General features: G+C 47.9%; 1 protein-coding gene across 2 annotated transcripts; it reads right to left on the bottom strand.

Moving 5' to 3' along the window:
- Positions 1–227: 227 nt before the first annotated feature.
- On the bottom strand, positions 228–7,291 carry LOC130281882 (protein spinster homolog 1-like). Of its 2 annotated transcripts, none has more exons than XM_056529617.1 (2): positions 7,188–7,291; positions 228–1,823 (listed from the first exon to the last, which is right to left on the bottom strand). In XM_056529617.1, the coding sequence occupies exon 2, from the start codon at positions 1,796–1,798 to the stop codon at positions 284–286; it is 1,515 nt and encodes a 504-aa protein (XP_056385592.1). In that variant the 5' UTR covers positions 1,799–1,823; positions 7,188–7,291; the 3' UTR covers positions 228–283. The 2 variants fall into 2 exon arrangements, with proteins under 2 accessions (XP_056385592.1, XP_056385591.1); XM_056529616.1 differs by lacking the exon at positions 7,188–7,291 and adding an exon at positions 2,994–3,158.
- Positions 7,292–11,921: the final 4,630 nt, after the last annotated feature.

Below are 11,921 nucleotides of genomic sequence, written 5' to 3'. Positions count from 1 at the left end.
ACACACAAACACATACACACACATACAAACACATACACACATATACATACACAAGCACATATACACAAACACTTACACACTCATATATATCCCTCTTGCTATTAATAGTCTTTTTAAGGTCTTGGGAGGAGATTTAAATTTTTCTATTTGGGGTTTGGACACAGTTGGATAGGTAGAGAATATTGTTATGGGGTAAAGTGGAACATAGAACATATGCAGCAATTTTTTTCTTAATTTTTTTTTTAATGAAGTAAACGAGATAAAGGTAAGCAATGACTTTTCCTCAGTCTGAAGCGCGGTCCTCATCGGCAGGAAGCAGTGAGGAGGAGGAGGATGACGGAGGTTCTGATTCCATCTCTGCTTCTTTTTCGTCCCTCTCTATATATAGGGCCGTGGCCATGAAAAAGGCCCCTCCAATGACTGCCATTATGGTGCAGGTCATGAGAGCATACTCCAGGCTGCGGTATTTCAGAAGAGGGGATTTGGCATATCCTCGTTCGTACGTGTCAGATATCAGGCCGATGAGGTACGGGCTGCCGGCGTCACCTAGGAGGTGATAGATTGTCATCTGCACGGCCAGGGCTGAAGATCTCCTCCACGGAGTTACTACTTTTAGTATAATGTCAGATATGAGGGTGAAATTTACTGACAGAAGCGTCTCTCCGATGAAGATGAAGATGTTGGTGGCAACGAGGCTGATGTTGCCAAAAGTCAATGCCAACAGAAGAAAAGGGGCAGAAAGCATCATCGCGCAGCCACACACAAGCGGGTCCGCCCGTGGGTTGGATTTGCGATATCTTTTACTTATCTCCGACCCTGCTACAACTCCCAGAATGCCAGAGACGACTGTAACCACACCAAATATTAGGATGTCGTGATAGTCACACGGTTCAGCACGGCAAGGGTCCTTCTCTTGTAGGAGTGTTCGTGCGTGGGTTAGGTATGACGGACCCCATACACCTATGGCTCCCACTATGAAGGATACAGCCGTCGATCCCATGGTGGTTAACATGAAGCTTCGATTTCTAAATAGTTTTTTCAGATCTGTCGACCATTTGGCAAACTTCTGGGATTTGTTGTTCTTCTTCCCGTTTGTAGTTGTTCTTGGAAGCTCTTTTGTGACCAAAATCATCAAAGCCACAGCTATGAGGCCCAGGCCAGGGGTGACCCGAAATGCCCAGTGCCAATCACCCCTTGCTGCATCAGTCACTTTGGGCCCGATGATGTATCCTAGTCCGCAGCCTACAGGTATGACGGAGTAAAACACGTTCAGCATGCGGGTCCGCTGGTCACTTGTAAAAATGTCTGCAATGATGGAGGGGGCGATGGTGCAGAAAGTCGCCTCTCCGGCTCCAACCAGTCCACTCGTCAGCAGGAAGAGCAGGAAGTACCCGTCAGGGATGAATGACAGGGTAAGTGTCATGCTCAGCCAAATGATGACTCCTGCGCAAACAGTATATTTCTTATTACAGTGGTCGCCCAAATATCCGGCAATTGGTGCGACCAGCACGTAGCTTCCAATGAACAATGTATTCAATAAGCCGGACAGACTAGCATTGGTGTCATATGCTTTCTGTATATAAGGCAGCACCCCCGCCACGCTGGAGCGATTTGCATAGATGAGCAAATTAACAAAGGCGAGGATCACTACGGTGATGATGGAACGTGCGGTGGACATCACGCTTAGAGATGGCAGGTTCTGCCTCTCAGGGATATCGCCCTTTTCTACATCCATATCACTATGGTCCTCCATTGCTTCTTCCTCCTCCTTCAGCAATGGGTCTTGTGGAGAGGCCATGGTCACAGGTCAGAGCCTGAAAACACTAGAGAGAGAGAGAGATAAGTGAACACATTAGACAACATGTCATCATTCCTGTCATTATACAATAGATCCTTCATACAGAGCAGAAATGTCCAGCACAGAACCACAAGATAACACTAAGACCATCGCAGCCTCAGAAGAAGACGCTTCTCTATAAGTGTTTTATATGGAGACGTCTTCCCTGAGGTTACCAATGTCTGATAACCCTGAACCTGTCCGGTCCTAGTAATATCTGATAATCCTGAACCTGTCCGGTCCTAGTAATATCTGATAACCCTGAACTTGTCCGGTCCTAGTAATATCTGATAACCCTGAACCTGTCCGGTCCTAGTAATATCTGATAACCCTGAACCTGTCCGGTCCTAGTAATATCTGATAACCCTGAACCTGTCCGGTCCTAGTAATATCTGATAACCCTGAACCTGTCAAGTCCTAGTAATATCTGATAATCCTGAACCTGTCCGGTCCTAGTAATATCTGATAACCCTGAACCTGTCCGGTCCTAGTAATATCTGATAACCCTAAACCTGTCCGGTCCTAGTAATATCTGACAAACCTGAATCTGTCCTAGTAATGGCGGATTATAAGGGCTTGGCTGTATGGTCACTGGGCCATGTGAACTTCCTACTGTAGATACAATTGGGCTATCCCGCTATATACATTTACTAATAATGAACCTACCCCACCTCATTGGGATCTATCCGTACCCCATATGACTTTCTGCCACTAGTTGATTTGAAAAATGTTTTCCCTTTCGGAGTACCCGGAGTATTTCTATTGTTAGTACACACACAATTCTATTATTTACTATTATATTTCTGCCCTAATCTTTCTGTCATTCTTTTACTACACCACCAAATCTTTCTCATAGACTTATATCTTTTAGAACTTCATGAATTAGGACTCTTTTTCTTGGGGGCTTTTTTGGGCATAATTGCATTTTAGCAGTTTTGCAAGAGAAAGCTCTGGTCATGATACTATCTGTGCGTTTTATTATGTTTAATGCCTAAGCCAAGTATTGTCACATTGCTATGAGGAATATAACTTTTGTTATTTCTTTTGGAAATTAATTTCTTGTTTTTTATGCTAAAAAAAAGCAACAACAATAAAAAAAAAACCCTGACAAACAAAATGCCCTGTGTATGTATGAATAGAAGAGGCTGAGACTTACCTTGTGGTTCTCTCTTCAGACAAGGAACGGTCAAAATCTCGAATTCTCTATCGCAAATAGAAACTCTCTAACAAACACTTTGCACCACAGGTTGTGAATGCAAAACACACTGAAGAGACTGCAGCCGGCGCGCACCTCCTTGTACAGCTTACGGTGACATCATCACAAGCATGTGTGACATCACAGGGTTCTAAACCATCTTCAGGTATGTGTATATCTGTATAGTAAATGTGAGTAGCCATATTAGTCCACTGATGCAGATTGTAATACCTTTTTTATTGGACTAACAGAATTTTGTAGAGACAAACTTTCGGGATTCCTCCCTGATAAATTATAAAGTCCTTTGATCATTAGTCCTTGACTATTGGACTTGATAAAGGGCGGAATCCTGAAAGTTTGTCTCTACAAAATTCTGTTAGTCCAATAACAAAGGTATTACAAGAGACTGCAACATTTTTTTGATTTGTGTATATATATATATATATATATATATATATATATACATATATATATATAGATATATATATCCAAGGAAAATGCTGTGGCACTCAAGGTATGGTGAAAAAATAAAAACTGTTTATTCATCCCAAATGTGCAAAAAGCATCGTTTCGATGGTCTCACACCATCATTATCAAGCCACTTGATAATGATGGTGTGAGACCATCGATACGTCGCTCTTTGCACATTTGGAATGAATAAATAGTTTTCATTTTTTCACCATACCTTGAGTGCCACAGCATTTTCCTTGGAACTACGTATGCAGGATCCTGGACCCGGACCCTAGCTGGAGGCACCTACTCACGCTTTAGGAGTGCTGCTTTCTTCTTTGACACATATATATATATATATATATATATATATATATATATATATATATATACCTAGAAATACATCAAGTACATAAAAACATCTTTTAGAAAAATATTTCTCCAGGCCTGCCATGTATATCCCCGTACTTCACAGGGTCTTCTTAATTTATGTATTTTAATCTTTTGACCTTTTAACCCCACTAGGACCAAGGGCATCCTGGGACTTAAGGGCTCTCAGCGTTTCTGTTCCTCATTGAGCAGTTAGACAGAAAACTTTAGAAGCTAATAACTATTGGAAGGATTAATATTTTTTAATAGAAGTAATTTACAAATCTGTTTAACTTTCCGGAGCCAGTTGATATATAAAAGGTTTTGCCTGGAATACCCCTTTAAGGGCTCTCTGCGTTTCTGTTCACCACCGGTAACAGAGCGTTGAACGGAACGTGACCACCCTACCCCCTTATGTCAGCGATCGTGATCTGCAAAGATCCCGGTTAAAACGGATCTCCAGTGACCCGGTGACCAGGAAATTAAGGAGGATCGGGGCTGACAAGACAGCACTGTTCCCCTGAAGGAATAGGAGTGAGGTGGTATGAGTGCCACCCCTCCTTTCCCTGCTATTGGTCAGACAGAAGTGACCAACCAATAGCAGATCAGGGGGGGGGGTTAAATTTCGGTCCTGCTCTGCCCACCTACGGTAGTCCGGGAAGAGCGGGGGAACTGTGCTGGGAGCCGCGTCGGAGGTCCCTTACCGAAAGCAGGCTACGATCTGCGGCGGCCGGCGATCATGCTACTAACGGAAGCCAGTAGGTGAGTTGTTGCCTTGCAACATCTGGAGGGCCACAGTTTGGAGACCACTATACAGTGGTCTCTTATCTGTAGCCCTCCAGATGTTGCAAAACTACAACTCCCAGCATGCCCAGACAGCCGTTTGCTGTTTGGTTATGCTGGGATTTGTAGTTTTGCAAGATTTAGAGGTACAGTTTGGAGATCACTGTGCCGTGGCATCTAAACTGTGGCCCTCTAGATCTTGCAAAACTACAACTCCCAGCATGCACGAACAGCAAACAGCTGTCTCGGCATGCTAGGAGTTGTAGTTTTGTGCCTCCAGCTGTTGCATAACTACAACTCCCAGCATCAGTACATGCTGGGAGTTGTAGTCTTGCAACAGCTGGAGGCACACTGGTTGGAAAATACTGAGTTAGGTAACAGAACCTAACTCGGGTTTTCCAACCAGTGCCTCCAGCTGCTGCAAAACTACAACTCCCAGCATGCATAGTCTGTCAGGGTACATTCACACAGGCGGGTTAACAGTGAGTTTCCTGCTTCAAATTTAAGCTGCGGCAAATTTTCCGTCACAGCTCAAACTCCTAGCCGGAAACTCACCATAACCCCCTGCCCGTGTGAATGTACCCTAAAAACACTACACTACACTAACAAAAAATAAAGGGTAAAACACTACATGTACACCCCCTTACACTGTCCCCCCCAATAAAAATGAAAAACGTCTCGTACGGCAGTGTTTCCAAAATGCAGCCTCGTGCTGTTGCAAACTGACTGTCCAGGCATGCTGGGAGTATAGAAACAGCTGGAGGCACCCTGTTGGGGAATCACTGGTGTAGAAACCCTCATGTCCACCCCTATGCAAATCCCTAATTTAGGCCTCAAATGTGCATGGCGCTCTCTCACTTCAGAGCCCTGTCGTATTTCAAGGAAACAGTTTAGGGTCCCATATGGGGTATTTCCGTACTTGGGAGCAAATGTGTTAAAAAGTTTGGTGGGCTTTTTCTCCTTTTACCCCATATAGAAAGGAAAAGTTGGGTTCTACACCAGCCTGTTGGTGTAAAAAAAAAAAAATATTTACACTATCATGCTGGTGTAGCCCCATTCTTTTCATTTTCACAATTAAAAAGGAAAAAAAGACCCCCAAAATTTTTAACACAATTTCTCATGAGTATGGAAATACCCCATATGTGGACGTAAAATGTTCTGCAGGCGCACAACAGGGCTAAGAAGTGAGAGAGAGCCATGTACATTTGAGGCCCAAATTGGTGATTGCACAGGGGTGGCTGATTTTTCAGATGTTCTGACATAAACGCAAAAAAATTAATTCCCACATGTGACCCTTTTTTGGAAACTACACCCCTCACGGAACTTAACAAGGGGTATAGTGAGCCGTAACACCCTACAGGTGTTTGACAAATTTTTATTAAAGTTGGATGTAAAAAAATATATATATTTATTTCTCTACAATGCCGGTGTTAACCTAACTCCCTCTGGCATCTGTTTCAACCAAACTACCCCGACAAGCCCCCCCTCCACCCACAGAGCCCCTGACTCCATCTGACTTCCCACAACAGAACCCTTGTCCCCTAATGTATTCCATGTCTCAGACCTGGGGGGGATGGACCGCGACATGGAACACAAAAGGAGGCAAGGGCATTGTTTGGGAAAGTCAAAAGATGCCAGTGGCTCTGTGAGTGGGCTTTGTGAGGGTAGGGGGCTAGAGGCAGAAGCCAGGAAGGGTTGGGAATCTAGAAGGCAGAAAGGTTGAAGGAATGTTGGGAGAAGGGGTAGAGAAGGTGGCAGGGGTACTGTGTGTGGTACGGGAAAGGGGGAGAGTAGGTGGCTAGAACTTTGTCTAGGGCAGAGGCTCAGAAAGTGGTAGGCAGTCTTGAAGGGGAGGTGGGGACATGGATAGCGATGGAAGGTAAGAGGACGAAAGAGCTCTGTTAGAGGAAGGGCGGGGGAAGCAGTAGGGTTGCAGTACTTTAGTGGAAGAGTACAGGGGGGTAATATGTGGCAGAAACAACAGTCTTCCACTCATCCACAGCCCAGAATGGCTTGGATTCACAATGAGTGGCGAAGGGTTAATGGCGGCTGTAATCATTAGGCTTTGTTGCAGCAGCTAAGGCATAATGTGGCAGAGACTCTACTGGGTTCAAGGGTACAGAGAATTGCGAGAACTATTCGATGGGGTGTAGCCTCTGTTGGGGTAGGGAAGAATGGTGCAGAAGATGGAAGGCACCCTGTGGGGGAAAGGTGACATTGTCTGTGTGGAAGGACAGGGGGGGGGGGCACAAAGTGACAGGACAGCAGTCTTCCGGCCTGGGACAGCTGCTTAGCCTGTCCTTAGTGACATCTTAGCAGGAACTGCTGTCCTCACTGCACAGGCAGACATCCGGACATCCACCACCGCTACCCAGCAGAGAGCGCTCCCCCTCCACACACAGATGCACATTGCATCACAATGAGGACAAGGAGAGTCTAGGGGTTAGCTAACTATTAAAGCTACTGACACATGGTGCCACAATGATAACCCCCCCATTATCACTGCAACAAGCCATGCTTGGGTAGCCACTACATGATTAAATAGAAACTTACCATATCATAGCAGCTCCTTGTCGGTTGGGGCAGATATCCGGTAATGCTGAGGCTGATGCAGAGGTTGGTAGGATTACTCTCCTTGGTATGTGTCCAGAGTGAGGAGGTGGCGCCAAATGTTCCTGATAATAACAAAAATATATTAAAAATAAACTCTGTGCCGGGCTGTTGTGGCGGGAGTCGAGATGTCTGCCAGTGCAGTGAAGACAGCGGATCCAGCCAAGGAATCACTAAGGACAGTCTAAGTAGCGGTCTCAGGTAAGAAGATTACTTGTCTGACACTTCGTGGGTCTCTGTCCTTCCACAGAGGTACTGTCACCTTTCCCCCACAGAGTGCCTATCACCTTCTGTACCCATTTCCCCCACGCCTACAAAGGCTACTCCCCATCAAGAAGTCCTTGCAACTCTCTGTATCCTGAAACCCAGCAGACCCACTGCCAACATATGTCTCCCTGACCCCTAGGGCCCCTGTCACATTTTGTTCCCCTGAACTCTTCCCCTAAGGCACTGTACCCCTACCACCTTCTCCCTCCTCCTCTAACAGAGCCCTTACAAACTTACCTTCCATCGTAATCCATGGCCCCAGTTCCCCTTCAAGACTTCTTGCCTCCTTCTGAGCCCCGGTCCTAGGTAGAGCCATAGCCACCTACTTTCCCCTCTTTCTCATACCACACACAGTACCCCCTACCACTTTCTGTATCCCCTGCCCTAACAGCGGCCCTTCCACCTTTCTGCCTTCCAAATCCACAACTCCCTCTGGCATCTGTTTCAACCAACCTACCCCTACAAGCCCCCCCTCCACCCACAGGGCCCCTGACTCCTTCTGACTTCCCACAACAGAACCCTTGTCCCCTAATGTATTCCATGTCTCAGACCTGGGGGGGAAGGACCGCGACATGGAACACAAAAGGAGGCAAGGGCTTTGTTGGGGAAAGTCAAAAGATGCCAGTGGCTCTGTGAGTGGGCTTTGTGAGGGTAGGGGGCTAGAGGCAGAAGCCAGGAAGGGTTGGGGATCTAGAAGGCAGAAAGGTTGAAGGAATGTTAGGAGAGGGGGTACAGAAGGTGGCAGGGGTACTGTGTGTGGTACGGGAAAGGGGGAGAGTAGGTGGCTAGAACTTTGTCTAGGGCAGAGGCTCAGAAGGTGGTAGGCAGTCTTGAAGGGGAGGTGGGGACATGGATAGCGATGGAAGGTAAGAGGACGAAAGAGCTCTGTTAGAGGAAGGGGGGGGAAGCAGTAGGGTTACAGTACTTTAGGGGAAGAGTACAGGGGGGTAATATGTGGCAGAAACAACAGTCTTCCACTCATCCACAGCCCAGAATGGCTTGGATTCACGAGTGGCAAAGGGTTAATGGCGGCTGTAATCATTAGGCTATGTTGCAGCAGCTAAGGGATAATGTGGCAGAGACTCTACTGGGTTCAAGGGTACAGAGAATTGCGAGAAATATTCGATGGGGTGTAGCCTCTGTGGGGGTAGGGAAGAATGGTGCAGAAGATGGAAGGCACCCTGTGGGGGAAAGGTGACATGATCTGTGTGGAAGGACAGGGGGGGGGGGCACAAAGTGACAGGACAGCAGTCTTCCGGCCTGGGACAGCTGCTTAGCCTGTCCTTAGTGACATCTTAGCAGGAACTGCTGTCCTCACTGCACAGGCAGACATCCGGACATCCACCACCGCTACCCAGCAGAGAGCGCTCCCCCTCCACACACAGATGCACATTGCATCACAATGAGGACAAGGAGAGTCTAGGGGTTAGCTAACTATTAAAGCTACTGACACATGGTGCCACAATGATAACCCCCCCATTATCACTGCAACAAGCCATGCTTGGGTAGCCACTACATGATTAAATAGAAACTTACCATATCATAGCAGCTCCTTGTCGGGTGGGGGCAGATATCCGGTAATGCTGAGGCTGATGCAGAGGTTGGTAGGATTACTCTCCTGGGTATGTGTCCAGAGTGAGGAGGTGGCGCCAAATGTTCCTGATAATAACAAAAATATATTAAAAATAAACTCTGTGCCGGGCTGTTGTGGTGGGAGTCGAGATGTCTGCCAGTGCAGTGAAGACAGCGGATCCAGCCAAGGAATCACTAAGGACAGTCTAAGTAGCGGTCTCAGGTAAGAAGATTACTTGTCTGACACTTTGTGCCTCTCTGTCCTTCCACAGAGGTACTGTCACCTTTCCCCCACAGAGTGCCTATCACCTTCTGTACCCATTTCCCCCACGCCTACAAAGGCTACTCCCCATCAAGAAGTCCTTGCAACTCTCTGTATCCTGAAACCCAGCAGACCCACTGCCAACATATGTCTCCCTGACCCCTAGGGCCCCTGTCACATTCTGTTCCCCTGAACTCTTCCCCTAAGGCACTGTACCCCTACCACCTTCTCCCTCCTCCTCTAACAGAGCCCTTACAAACTTACCTTCCATCGTAATCCATGGCCCCAGCTCCCCTTCAAGACTTCTTGCCTCCTTCTGAGCCCCGGTCCTAGGTAGAGCCATAGCCACCTACTTTCCCCTCTTTCTCATACCACACACAGTACCCCCTACCACTTTCTGTATCCCCTGCCCTAACAGCGGCCCTTCCACCTTTCTGCCTTCCAAATTCACAACTCCCTCTGGCATCTGTTTCAACCAACCTACCCCTACAAGCCCCCCCTCCACCCACAGAGCCCCTGACTCCTTCTGACTTCCCACAACAGAACCCTTGTCCCCTAATGTATTCCATGTCTCAGACCTGGGGGGGAAGGACCGCGACATGGAACACAAAAGGAGGCAAGGGCTTTGTTGGGGAAAGTCAAAAGATGCCAGTGGCTCTGTGAGTGGGCTTTGTGAGGGTAGGGGGCTAGAGGCAGAAGCCAGGAAGGGTTGGGGATCTAGAAGGCAGAAAGGTTGAAGGAATGTTAGGAGAGGGGGTACAGAAGGTGGCAGGGGTACTGTGTGTGGTATGGGAAAGGGGGAGAGGAGGTGGCTAGAACTTTGTCTAGGGCAGAGGCTCAGAAAGTGGTAGGCAGTCTTGAAGGGGAGGTGGGGACATGGATAGCGATGGAAGGTAAGAGGACGAAAGAGCTCTGTTAGAGGAAGGGCGGGGGAAGCAGTAGGGTTACAGTACTTTAGTGGAAGAGTACAGGGGGGTAATATGTGGCAGAAACAACAGTCTTCCACTCATCCACAGCCCAGAATGGCTTGGATTCACAATGAGTGGTGAAGGGTTAATGGCGGCTGTAATCATTAGGCTATGTTGCAGCAGCTAAGGGATAATGTGGCAGAGACTCTACTGGGTTCAAGGGTACAGAGAATTGCGAGAAATATTCGATGGGGTGTAGCCTCTGTGGGGGTAGGGAAGAATGGTGCAGAAGATGGAAGGCACCCTGTGGGGGAAAGGTGACATGATCTGTGTGGAAGGACAGGGGGGGGGGGCACAAAGTGACAGGACAGCAGTCTTCCGGCCTGGGACAGCTGCTTAGCCTGTCCTTAGTGACATCTTAGCAGGAACTGCTGTCCTCACTGCACAGGCAGACATCCGGACATCCACCACCGCTACCCAGCAGAGAGCGCTCCCCCTCCACACACAGATGCACATTGCATCACAATGAGGACAAGGAGAGTCTAGGGGTTAGCTAACTATTAAAGCTACTGACACATGGTGCCACAATGATAACCCCCCCATTATCACTGCAACAAGCCATGCTTGGGTAGCCACTACATGATTAAATAGAAACTTACCATATCATAGCAGCTCCTTGTCGGGTGGGGGCAGATATCCGGTAATGCTGAGGCTGATGCAGAGGTTGGTAGGATTACTCTCCTGGGTATGTGTCCAGAGTGAGGAGGTGGCGCCAAATGTTCCTGATAATAACAAAAATATATTAAAAATAAACTCTGTGCCGGGCTGTTGTGGTGGGAGTCGAGATGTCTGCCAGTGCAGTGAAGACAGCGGATCCAGCCAAGGAATCACTAAGGACAGTCTAAGTAGCGGTCTCAGGTAAGAAGATTACTTGTCTGACACTTTGTGCCTCTCTGTCCTTCCACAGAGGTACTGTCACCTTTCCCCCACAGAGTGCCTATCACCTTCTGTACCCATTTCCCCCACGCCTACAAAGGCTACTCCCCATCAAGAAGTCCTTGCAACTCTCTGTATCCTGAAACCCAGCAGACCCACTGCCAACATATGTCTCCCTGACCCCTAGGGCCCCTGTCACATTCTGTTCCCCTGAACTCTTCCCCTAAGGCACTGTACCCCTACCACCTTCTCCCTCCTCCTCTAACAGAGCCCTTACAAACTTACCTTCCATCGTAATCCATGGCCCCAGCTCCCCTTCAAGACTTCTTGCCTCCTTCTGAGCCCCGGTCCTAGGTAGAGCCATAGCCACCTACTTTCCCCTCTTTCTCATACCACACACAGTACCCCCTACCACTTTCTGTATCCCCTGCCCTAACAGCGGCCCTTCCACCTTTCTGCCTTCCAAATTCACAACTCCCTCTGGCATCTGTTTCAACCAACCTACCCCTACAAGCCCCCCCTCCACCCACAGAGCCCCTGACTCCTTCTGACTTCCCACAACAGAACCCTTGTCCCCTAATGTATTCCATGTCTCAGACCTGGGGGGGAAGGACCGCGACATGGAACACAAAAGGAGGCAAGGGCTTTGTTGGGGAAAGTCAAAAGATGCCAGTGGCTCTGTGAGTGGGCTTTGTGAGGGTAGGGGGCTAGAGGCAGAAGCCAGGAAGGGTT

The sequence above is a fragment of the Hyla sarda genome, chromosome 7, assembly GCF_029499605.1.
Source record: "Hyla sarda isolate aHylSar1 chromosome 7, aHylSar1.hap1, whole genome shotgun sequence".
Taxonomy (NCBI): Eukaryota; Metazoa; Chordata; class Amphibia; order Anura; family Hylidae; genus Hyla; species Hyla sarda.
The sequence above is the reverse complement of the archived record's forward strand: the minus strand, read 5'-3'. Positions and strand labels throughout refer to the sequence as shown.